The 12,518-nt window shown below is 54.4% G+C and overlaps 1 protein-coding gene across 14 annotated transcripts in view; it reads right to left on the bottom strand.

Annotated features, from left to right (window-relative positions):
• The window catches only part of LOC105189266 (phosphatase and actin regulator 4), a 354,456-nt gene that overhangs the window by 290,960 nt on the left and 50,978 nt on the right, over window positions 1–12,518 (bottom strand). For 4 of the 14 annotated variants that reach the window (XM_025300895.1, XM_025300898.1, XM_025300899.1 and 1 more), the window contains exons 1-2: window positions 11,734–12,486; window positions 8,657–9,980 (exon numbers count right to left, since the gene is read on the bottom strand). The exons of 8 other annotated variants lie outside the window; for them this stretch is intronic. In XM_025300895.1, the coding sequence (XP_025156680.1) occupies window positions 8,657–9,053 (397 nt within the window). In that variant the 5' untranslated portion in view covers window positions 9,054–9,980; window positions 11,734–12,486. Of the gene's footprint in view, window positions 1–8,656; window positions 9,981–11,733; window positions 12,487–12,518 lie in introns of those variants that run through there. 2 more of the 14 variants (XM_025300897.1, XM_011151242.3) reach the window with 2 other exon arrangements.

Raw genomic sequence — 12,518 nt, 5'->3', positions numbered from 1 at the left:
AACGGGAACACGAGCTTGTTAACAAACTGCTTCTTGTGTCGACGGTTTTCCGAGACAAAAGCGTCTCGAGAGCGCCTTCGCGTTTCTGTCCGGGATATTACGTGAATCGAATCGGGGAGCCTACTACGCGCGCACGCGCGCGAGAGAGAGAGAGAGGGGGAGAGAGAGAGAGAGAGAGAGCGCCCGACCGACCGTCGTCAACGTGCACCAGAGAACGGCGAAACGTATATCACGGCAACAAAAAGCTCACAGCTATTTCTCTCTCTCTCTCTCTCTCTCTCTCTCTCTCTCTCTCCCCCTCTCTCTCTCTCTCTCTCTCTCTCCCTCTCTCTTTCTGCCCTTTAACGTGTCCAACGCCAGACGACTTTCAATCTCGGCCGCAAACTTTTCCCCGTACTTGGCGCGCTTTTCTGGACAAGACATTATTTGTGCCGTACAGTTATACGCCCGCGGCGACTTTTTCGACGTACGTCGCGTCTGACGTTGAATTTCAGACGCAGCCGCGGTGTATGCGTGTGTATGTGTATTTATGTATTTACGAATGACTGCGCACAATTATATCGACCAGTGTTCTTTGATCGACGTCACAGAATTTTACATGCTTCTTTGCGAAATGACGGAGTGCATTTTCCTTCGCTTTAACCGAATCTGCAATTCAACAAATCTCGCGCAAGTTTATTCACAAATTGTCTTCAAGCGATAACATTAGCACGTTTCACGTGCTTGTTCGCAAAATAGGAAGAGAGAGAGAGAGAGAGAGAGAGAGAATAAAGAAACTTTTTCTTCAGTTTGACCCAATCTATATGTACGCGAGAGCTTTGCGTGTATCGTCAGACACCCTGTAGATGATATACATATGTATATACATATACGGTATGACATCATCAAAAATTATTTAATCGATACTAGCGCAGCTCGTGCTACGGCGATCCAAAATGGGACGAGCCGAGTGTATCGAGCCGGCTGGATTTCTCGGCTGGAGCGGGTTCTCGACTATCGGTTACTTAATAGATCGGACGTTAATTAAAAGTCGCGAGTAAAACACGGCAGTTTCCTCGAGCGTTTCCGTTTGACGGCACAGTCGCGGCCGGATTAAACGAGGCCGCGGGCGATTTTGAAAAAAGCGCCATCGCGAATGTCGCTCGCGCGACGAGCTTTTCACCGTTCGGAAAAGCCCCATCCGAACTCCGGCTCTGTAGAAACCCGCGAAATTAGACGGTGAATCTTGCATGAGTCACGTTTTGTTCCCGCCGGCCGCGCGCGACAGCGTAGCGCAGCGACTCGAACGGGAGAAGGAAAAAGTGTCGCGCAGTTCGATAATTAATTAGCAAAGAGACGTGCGTCCAATTAGAATTCGAAGGCCTTGAAACGGCGCGACTCTCGATAATAGCGCGATGATCGATATCAAGTTGTTTCTTTTCTCTCTCTCTCTCTCTCTCTCTCTCTCTCTGTCTCTCTCTCTCTCGGACACGCGCTACTTTTAGACGCTTCAATTTTGCATTCGCATCGGAGAGCGTTTCGATGCCGACGGCGTTAATTTGTATGTGCCGTAAAATCCCCGATGAATAAAACACCGCTTCGAAAGCTTCTCCCCCCTCCCCCTACCCCTCGAGGCATTTACTTCGGTCCTTTTGCGTCTTCGCTCGCGAAGACGCGAATTATTAATAACACCGCGTGTCTTATTAAAAAACAAACGAGATCTGAGGGGATAAGGATCGAGCGAACAGGAACCTCTCGCTCGATGAAGACGCTGATGAACGATTTAATAAAACGGATAAAAGCACTCCGTGAGAAAACAAGACGAGATAGGAGCTCGGATAGCTCCCCATTACCGCGGAATAATTAAATAGAAATTCTGCCAGTCATGCATAGTTCAAACGAGGATCGAGGAGGGGATGGGAAGGCACCCCTTTTCCCGTCCCGCCCTTGCCGCTCGCCTTCGAGCCTCGAGGCTCGAGGGAAATTGCGCACCGATGCAGCACGAAGAAGACACGTATGTATTTATTTTTGCACGTCGCATATGCCGACTGATTGTTTCGCCGGCTCTCATTACCAGACGATCCTCTGGGAAGAGGGCAGAGGTGTCTGATAGAGTTACGTAAAGAACATTATCCGAACAAGTAAACGTCAGCCGGGGAATAATAAATCCTCGAGTGGACGGGGCGGGGGGGGAAGGGGGTGACACACCGTTCGCTCAAAACGTTGCTTCCAATTGCGTAACTCGGACGCCAGCTCGCGGTCGAGTCAGCTAGCGCAATTAAACAATAAGACGAAGAAGCAGCAGGAGAGGGAGAGAAGACGAGTTGTTGCTCGCGTTGGGGATTTCAGATTTTTACCTCGAGACTAAAAAAATGTTTGCCTTTTGCTTTTGTTGCTGTCTCGGCAATAATTTCAGTTGGAACGCTTCCAATGTAGAATGTAGGACTTACACATTTGTTAAATAAATAAATATATGTGTATGTGTGTGTGTGTGTGTGTGTAAAATAGCAATACGATCCGTATATAATGTATGTATATATATATATATTTTTGTCGGGAAGTTGTGTCAATTGATGTCGCACGCAAAAGGCCAAGAAAGAATAAGAACGTCGAGGGAACGAGACGCGTGTCCCGACATCGGTACTTTCACTTCATACACGCGAAACCGACGGAGCTGAAAGTATATTTTACCGAAAGCGACACGGCCTGTCGATGTCCCACTCGAGGATTGATCGGTGTCACGATAAAGATTTCATGGATGGAGGGAGCGTCCAGGGTCGCGGCGAGGAGCCACCACGAAGGCGCATCCCGCACAGGCCGAATTACCGAGCCCTTCCGTCGCGCCGCAAGTTACGTCGCTTGTTCTTCTGTGTCCGAGCGACCGACCGACCGACCGACCGGCTAGCTGAGAACGGCTCTCCAACTCAATGAATGATTTCCGCGCGACGTTGCCACGCTACGTCTGCATTCTGCACCCATTACTGCATCGCCCGCTCGCGCTCCGTCGCGCCTTTTTCCCTCTCGTTCGCCCGAGCGTAGACGATCACACACACGCGTTGCGTAACCGCGTCCGACGTGTTTATCGTTCAGTAGCGCGCTAACGAAGCGGCCTTATTATGATACAGCCGACTAGGTTAGGTTAGGTCTCTCTTTCGCCAAGACGTCGATTGATTCGAGCCGCCGCCGCCACTCGCTCTTCTTTTCCGGACGGCGAGCGCGTCCACGTTGCGATCGCGACGCAAAAAGAGGAGCGAGACTTCGGCGTCATCGTTAATTCCGTGAAGTTAATTAACAGAATGAATCAACTCGCGACTCGCATTAATTAAATCCCAATCGGAGAGCGACGTTGAGCAACCGCGCGATACTCTCGAGAGAGACGCGGACGAGAGGAAAGAGAAAGAAAAGGCGCCGACGAAGGGAAGGGGAGATTTCGACGAGATGGAAAGCGATGTTTCGGAGCTGACTCTCCTGCGTGGCGTATATACGGTTACGACAGCGTGTCGAGCGCTACGGGAAGTAGCGCTCGCGATTGATCATCGCGAGCGCAGCGCAGCGCACAGGCGCGGGCGACGATAGCGCTCCGCCGCTCTGAGACGCGACGCGCCTCGAGGAAATTCTCAGCGGACGAGCAAAAAAGGTGAAAGGGCCTTCCTTACAGCGCGTGCCTCGCGTGCCGGAAAGAACGCGAGCGCGAGCGCGAGTAAATCCGCTCGAGCGGCAAGATAAATGGGACGAAGTCCTGGGGGGGATCGCCCGGGCCTGACAATGAGAGAGAGAGAGAGAGAGAGAGAGAGAGTTACATAAGAGGAATTTGAGCGCGACCGAAAGAACAAGGAGGCGGTCCTGTCGCCCGCGACGAGCGGCTTTTTCGCGGCGAGGGAGTGACAAATCATTAGGAGATTCGAAGGGCGCGCGCCTTCCTTGTATTTGCTTCTCCTCTTCGACCGCCGCGGAAACGCGATCTCCTCGCCGACTACGAGCGCCGCCATTTAACGTCCTCCTGTCGCTGTAATTTCTCCGTTCAAATTATGCGTCAAGAATGAAACGAAAACAATACGTTCGCGTGCTTGGCGATAGGCGCGCGATTGAATAAATGTTCAATCCATTTCCCGCTAATAAACACATTCCCAATGTTACTCGGACGCGAAAGCCGCCGATTACCGTCGGTTGCGATATTTTTGCGCACCGAGTTCCTACACAGTTGAAAACATTTCGTACTTTTGTTAAAATTATTTGTGCGTAAGAAAGTTTTGTGTTAAATTTCTCACACAGTCGTGTGTTAATTTAACACATCGTTGTAGTGTTACCTAGACTTTCTTGTGTTAAATTAAGATGATCTATTTTCAAGTGTTAAAGTGACATTTCCAAGTATTAAAACAACACAATTTATACGTAAATGCATGAATTCTTGCTACGACATATTTTATATGTTGAAGTCAACACCTAAAATGTGTTACTGTCCTCATTATAACAGTTATCTTGTGTTAAATGTATGATGTTAACATTTCTGGTATGTGAAGACTGGATTTTTAACACATAGATTACGTGTCAATCTAACATTTTCATTTCGTTAGTAACATTCAATGTATGTCAATATAACACAAACTGTCATTCTTGACGGCATTCAAATGTTAAATTTCGGTGTTAATTTCCTACATATCATGTGTTATTTTTTAACAAATTCGCTGTATGTCAAATTAACACACAAATGAGAGTGGACGATTTGAGACACATGAAACATGTTAAATTTAACACATCATTCCTCACGGTGTACGGGGCGAGGACGAAGCGCAGACCCGAGAGAGCGCACTCGAGAGCGAGTCCTGAACGCGAGGACCTCAGAGCCGCGGCGAAATATCCGCGCGCGCCATTACTCACCGCCTTACTCAGTCAATTTCCGCCCGCGAATCGCGCGCGTCCCGCTTCCCGACAGATTGATAATCGCGGATGACCAGCTTGAGCGATGATCAATCGCGCGCCGGCACGCAGCGATCGCGAAACTTTATCTCCGTCATCGATTAATTGCCCCGCCCGATGAACGATACTCGCCGGCCGGCCGGCGAGTATCGATTTCAACGGCGGCCGATGATACTCGATCCGGCAGCTTCCAACCGGAAGGGCGCGCGCCAGCGACTTCCTTATCGGCCGCAAAGGGCGCGCAAAGGGGATTGAGATATCGCGAGAGTCGCGCGGCGGGCGGATTTATCGCGGACGCGGCTTCGCCGGGGCAAACGCGTGGTAACGACGCCGGCGCGCGGTCGTTAGCGCGGCGACATCGTCCTCCCCCTCCCCCTCCCCCCTTGGATATTTTCCGCCGAGACACGCTCTCTTTTGTATCACGACAATGTTCCACATGCCCAGCGGAATTACTCGCGCTCGCGAGCCGCGAGCGCCGATTGCGAGAGAGATACGATCCACGCATGCCGCGCGCGATCTCCTTTCCTTCCAAGCTACGTTCCCTCCTTAACCTCCCCCCTAACCGGCTTCTCCCTCCCCCGCTATTCGCGATTTGCTGCGTTTCCCAAAGCGCCGCGGATAAAGCGCCATTTGCACGGGACGATAAAGAGCCGCTTATTCGCATGCACGCACGCACGCACGCACGCACGCACGCACGAGGAAGAGGAGAACGGAACACGAGACCGCCGGCGCCATGCGGCACCGCCTCCCTTTGTCCCTTTTTCGCACAACGACCGACGACCTCGCGAGATACCGACGCGCGATAGCGAGATAGCGAGAGGGCCCACAGGTAGCCTCGCGAGGGCGGCAAAGCGCGCTCGCAGGGCGAGAGAGCGGTTTCTCGCGGAATATCCCTCCGTTGTTGCGCAACGCCGATACCATCGTGTCCCTCCGAGTATATCGACCCTCTCTCTCTCTCTACCTCTTGGGATAACCTGTGAGCCGTGGCCGACGCGTCGCAGCGTACGTACGCACTCACTCACTCACTCACTCACTCACTCACGCACGCACGCATGCATGCACGCACGCAGGCAGGCAAGCAGGCACGCAGGCCACGCACGAGTTTGTTTACAAGCCGTGGCACTCGCTACCGGAGTTCCTTGACTCCGAATGGAAGTGAGGCACGGCGAAGGAGGTTTCCTCCACCTTGCTCGCTCGCTCGCACCTTTCCACCTCCGCGTCGCTCCCTTCGCCTTCGTCCTTGCCGCCTCCGTTACCGCCGCCCCCGTCCCCGTCGCGCTCCTACGTCTACCGCCGCGGCGACGTTACCCTTCGTCTCGTGTCGATTACCTCTCGATTCACCGCTGCCCGCCGTTGGGACTCATGGGCTTATACAGGGTGTCCGGCCGCTCGTGCACGGTCGCGGTTGCAGAATTTCTTGTTCAATGAAAAAAGTCTCCTATTGAAGTAGGCGAATGTATCTCCGAAAGGCACAAAGTTACGGGCGAACTTTCCGCGTCGGCCATAGTCGACAAGCACGTTGAGGCACGTCTTTCCCGAACATCGGTCGAGTTTTAGTTCGTTAATTATTTTAATTTGGTTTAATCGAGATTTAATATTAATCGGTTCGATTTTAACCTCGCATTAATTTCGTTAATATCTCAATACCTCGCGTGATAGTTTACGAAATGAGGATCCCGCTATTCCGTTCAACGAGATCCCACCTGGCGGACAAACGTTTCGATCTAGACTGAGCGTTCCAGAAGAGGAGGCTGCGGAACTACTATTTTTACATCGGTATTTACATCGGAAGAGTGGATCTTTGTTCTAACTTCCGCGTTGACGAGAGAGCAAGGACGAAGACGGCAAGGAAAGGGAATGTAGTCCTTCCGTCTTCAAATTCCTTTCATAAGGCGCTTTCATACACGTGTATATATATACACGTCTAGCTGGCAGCACGCGACGATTGCTGCGGCATGTTAACGCGGCACATAAATCACGAACAGCCGACGACGGAAACGAATCGCCGGTGATTTTCGGCCGGAATGCGCGGCTCATCGTCACCTGTTATCAAGCCCTTCGGCGTCGCGAGCGCGAGGACGAGGACGAGCGTGATTTCGCGCGAAATTGACTTGGCGGGAACCGAATGGCATGAATCAGTAAAGTTGGCTTTGAAGTTCGTCGGGGAGGACGGCCGCACATGTCGGTCGGGTTCTCGTCAATTTTGCGTTTGCAACCTGGCCGTTGATAAAATTACAGCGACTCGAGGTCGAACGTGTTAGATGGGCGCTCGATAGATCGTTCGATAAGAAGTCGAGGAGCAATTAGAGATCCGAAGTGGCCGAGCTCGTCGAAAGTTTCGGCAAACACGAGAAATATTTCAGGGGACAGAAGAGCGCTCTGCGCGATATCGTCGCGATGTCCTCGCTGCGACGGCAAGCCGTTCGGCGGGGAAGTGTTATTCCGAGAGAGATAGAGAGATAGAGAGAGAGAGAGATCTCTCGCATTTGCACGCGCGGTGTAACGAAACGCTACGACGCGTCGCTACAATTATTTCCAATGGCGTCGCGGTGGAATAAAACAAAACACGCCAGTCTCCCACGGCGCATATCGGCGCGGATAAATGAAAGCGTTCTCGCGCCGCCACGCGATAGAATAGCGGAGAAGCCCGGATCGATCGAGGAGAATACCCTGTAGTCGATTGTCCGCGTTCGCTCCGTCCGGACGGAAGCGACCGGCGACAATGGAAACGCTCTCATCCGAGCGCGTTCTGCGCCTCCTTACGTCGCCATTATCGTTCACGAGACGTGACTCGTGTCAAACATAACAATCACCGTTAATCTAAATCGAAAGTAAATGTAATATAAATCTCGTCCGCGATACCTGGCAAAGTTTCTTCGAGACTCGAGTCTTCGTCGACTCGAAATTTTAATACCGCGGAGTAAATTCCTTCAAACTTTCCGGACCGACGAGGGAATCTCAGGATTCAACACTATATATGAATTACCGCGTTCTTTTGACGCTGCAAATCGTTATTTGCATTCTTGCCTGCACGCTAAAGTTTGAAGGATCCGCCTTCGGAGTGGCTCCAGAAGAACGCTACAAGAGCACTTTTAAGTTGCTCTCATTTGATACTCGATTATCTATATCTCTCAGCCATCAATTCTTAATCTTTATTCTTTAGTTCGACAAGCGGCGTATGAATTATGCAACTGGAGTACGGCTCGAATATCTACGCGATGAGCAAATACAAAATCACCTAGTAAAGATTAAGTGGAAAGGTATAGATATATATATCTCTTTTCACTCATAATCTTATCGCTCTCTTCAAACGAAGCGGCGCAAAGAGAGACCTCAATTGAAATTTCACGCGGCAACATAGATAAAACAAGATAAATAGAGAGCACGGTGAAAGATCCAAGATAAAAAACACTTGCAGCCCAGGGACGCAACAGATCAGCTCGAAGGACCTCTTTTCCGAGGTCTCTGGCAAGACTCTCTAGATTCCAGGGGCGTCCACCGACACGCATCCGACATACATTCCAGAACTCAAAGTCGGATGTAATCCTCGAGTCATCACCGACTCGAACTCCCGTTGATCCCGCTCTCTCGTTCGCAGCGCGTGCAAAACGTCAACCACGTTGCGCGCTTCCCCCGAATAGAAATTCCTCGCGTGGACCACGCGCGGTCGCGGGCGCGCGCCACCCACAGATCGTCAACCAGCGTCAATCGCTAGACGATTGGCATCGAAGAATCTACTGAATCATAATCATCGACTCACCGATCACCGTGTTGGCCGCGACCTCCTTGGCGGCAGCCGCTGCGGCCGCCGGCCCATGTGCCAAGAAGTCGCTGAGCGACAAGGACGACGCGATGATCTGCCGCTTCTCCTCGAAGTTGAGGTAGTCCAGGCTGTTGCTGCGCTGCGGCGCCGCCACGATCGTCACCGTCTTCGTGGTCGCATGGTGATGGTGATGGTGGTGGTGATGCTGCTGTTGCTGTTGCTGCTGCTGTTGCTGCTGCTGCTGTTGCTGCTGCTGTTGCTGCTGCTGCTGCTGCTGCTGCTGCGGCTGCTGGCCGGCCTCCAGTACGCCGAGGTTACCGGGCTTGTCGTTGCCGACGTCGTTGCCACCGCCCGGACTGGGCACCAGGTAGACGCCGCTCACGCGTATCGACATAGCGTTCGAAGGCCGATCCTTGAAGCGACCTCGTCTCTTGCGGCCCCACGGCCTGAGGATCGCTACGAGCGCCGGCAACGGAGCTACCGGCTGGCCCCTGTCGACGCGCGCATCCCGCTGTGCACCTGCTGCTCCTCGCGGGCTCGGCGGCAGCGGCTCGCGTCGTCGTTCGCCGCTCTTCGTTCGCGGCTCCACGGCTCGTCGGTGAGGTTCGCGCGGTGCCACGTGCCCGCCACGAGGACGACGGCGACGATCCTCGCTGGCGGCCGGGACGGGCCTGTTTCCCGACGTGGCTATCGACAGTCGTCACGTTGCTCGCTCTCTCTCTCTCTCTCTCTCTCTCTCTCTCTCTCTCTCTCTCTCTCTCTCTCTCTCTCTCTCTCACGCTGCCGGACGAGCAGCTCGCATCCGATCTGCTCGTCGCGTCGAGCTCGAGCTCGACGCAGAGTTAACCTGTTAACTGCTCGACAATTCGACTGGCTCGGCAAGTCGCCGCGAGGAGCCGCCGCTCGAGGAACGTTCTCGAGCTTGTTATCGGCGCGCTGCTTGCGCGCTTATCTCCGTTGCTCGTTCCCCCGCGTGTGCTTTCTTCTTCTCCTCTTGGTCCTCTTCTCGTCGGAGGGGAGACGCTCGACTGCTACGTCGAGGGACTATTATGGCACTGTGTGACGGCACTTGGGCCCAGGTAGAACACGGACGCGCGCGTACGGAAGGATCAAGTTCGACAGCCGCTGGTCACTGATTATTTACAAGGGAATCGCTCTCCCGCTCTCTCATTGGCACACCACGGGGCGAGTCACTCGCACGGAGGACGGCCGTGACTGAGCGACTGGCTGCTGACGACGACGACGACGACGACGACGACGACGACGACGGCGACGACGACAATGACGAGACGACGAAGACGACTGCGGGAGAGTCGCGTCCCTGCGCATCGGAGAACGAGGAAAAGTTAGCCACTTGAAGCCACTGCCCGACCGTCATGAATGACGCGCATTGTGTTCGCTCGCGGTCGTCCGAGTCGCGACTGAACAACCGAGGAGCCCCGCGGCTCCTCTCGTGAGACACGAGAGACAAAAAGTCCCACGCCGAGTATCGTTTGTTTACGCGCGGACTGCGCGATAAGACGCGACCTCGACTCCGGGCGTCGTTTCGTATTTGACCCCGTCAGCCGAAAACTCGGCCGCCTGCCATCGACAGCGCCGTTTTCGTCAATCGGTCGGTTATCAGAGATTGATAACCGACGTGTGTCGAGTCGATTCTCTTCGGAACGGATAATCGACTTTCGATCCGACTGATATACGTATTCGTCAATGTTGTTAGGTTCGATGATAAAATTCCACCACCGGGCTGAGCGTCCGTGAGAATCGACTTGGGCGAGAGTCGAGCAGAGGGGGACTGCTTTGAAGATCGACTTTCGGAGGGAAAGATCAATTTCCCAAGAGCGAATCGAGAGCTCACTCCGGCGAATCGATCGGGAGGCGAAGACTCCGCGAAGCTCCCCGGGCCGACCCCGAGTCTGTATCTCGCCCGAGAATTTTATGAGACGCGGATCAAGGCCGAGGAAAATCTGCTGGCGCGCTCTTCGTCAGTCTCTTCGGCCGGAAGATCGGCTCGTTGTTCACGGCTCGACGCGACATCCCGGCAATAGCGAGGAACTTGGGCCGGCGGTCCACGGGCGCGCGAGAGGATCATCCCGGAGCCGAGAGGGCGCGGCGATGAAAGCGGCGCACAATAACTTCATTCACGGCGCGCGCGTGTTGCACGAGCGAAGACCGGCTCCTCGGGGGGGAGCGGGAGGAAGACGACGACGCTACCGCGTGTCCGAGAGGACGTCACGCGGAGCGCGGAACGTGGATCTTCTCGACGTCGTCGGGAGTACAGGTCGTTGCATAACACACGGCCGCGAACGTCGACGCGATGATGCCTCGAAGAGAAGACAGGCCGGGCGAATTCACGCGACAACGGACGGAGTCGAGACGCGCGTCTTCCCCGAGGAAGACGGAATTCCTGCTCAGAGGGTGGAGGAGGGCGGAATTCACAACAAGCGCAGATACCATTCCTGCGTTTTCGCTCGCACGCACCACTCATGTCGCGTTCATTCAACCGGCGGTTCCCCCCTTCCCCCTCCGCGCGATTCCTCACGTCACGTGGTCGAGACTCGTCAACTTCACCGCGCTAATTTCGACAGTTGACGTCGCCCAGACGTCGAAATAAGCCACCCACGCGATAAGAGGCCACGGACTCGCGCGCGTCCTTGAGACTCGAAGCTTCTTTCCGCGAGTCATCTACGGGACATTCAACGGCCCTGGAAGGGAGGGGAGGGCGTCAAACGACCCAACGAGTCCCCGAATCCCGATTCGAAGCACGGGAGCGACGTGGAAAGAAGCGTCCATTCACGAGCCGCGGCCCATCGACCGATGAATCTCCAAGGACAAACATCGTCGACGATGCACGAGAGCGTAACCACAGCTCCTCTAATACACGCTTAAAAAGATTTTTCCGCCTCGTGCTCTCTCTCTCTCTCTCTCTCTCTCACGCACAGCACGCGCGCGCACGCGCGTCGCGCACACACACACCCACGACACATCCATACACGCACGAGTGCACGATCGGAACAGGCACGGACGCGCCGAAAAGGGACGCGGAAGCGCACGAACTCGGACGATAACGTACGTACTCTCAACGGTAACGGCGACGATGAAAATGACGGTGACGGTGACGTTGGCGACGTCGGCTACGACGACTCGGGCAGTGGAGGGCTCGTTTTCTCGGCAGGATTCGGAGAGGAGCGTCGGGGGCACGGCGCGAGGCCCCGGACGTTATATCACAGCAGCAGGCGTCGGCCTGCTCTCCTCCGCCGCTTCCACGGGACACCTGTACGCCGAGCACAGGCCGAGGAGCGCGCAGGTGAGAGGAGAGCGAGACGGCGATAGAGAGGACGCGACGATCGTAAACACAGGAGCGGCGCGTAGTACTCCGTGTAGCCGACGTAGTCGGCTAGCTGGATAGGCAGATAGGTTACTCACGGCACGAAGAGGAGCGGGAGGGGCGGACGGGAGGAGCCGGAGCACAGGCGACGGACAGAATCGCACGGTTCGGCGGGAGAGAGATGGCGACGCGGAGGGCACATGAGAGACAGAGAGATTCCAGCGATCCTCGTCAGCGACGGCGACGACGCCGACGTCGCGGTGTACACACACGCAATCACGTACACTGACACACGCGCGAGGGAATACGCGTCGCGCGTGCGACACAAACTCTGACGAACGCCACCGTTGCTGTCGTTGCTTCTTCTTCTTCTTCTTTTTCTTCTTCTTCTTCTTCTTTGCTGCTGCTGCTGCTGCTGCTGCTGCTCTTCCTTCTCCCGCTCACGGCGGACAGAGACGGAGAGAAAGACCGCGGGAGAAAGACAGAGAGAGAGAGAGAGAGAGAGAGAGAGAGAGAAGAACAGAGAAAGAAAGG

This window comes from Harpegnathos saltator, unplaced genomic scaffold (assembly GCF_003227715.2).
Source record: "Harpegnathos saltator strain DR-91 unplaced genomic scaffold, Hsal_v8.6 scaffold39, whole genome shotgun sequence".
Taxonomy (NCBI): Eukaryota; Metazoa; Arthropoda; class Insecta; order Hymenoptera; family Formicidae; genus Harpegnathos; species Harpegnathos saltator.
This window is presented reverse-complemented; position numbering and strand designations above follow the sequence as displayed.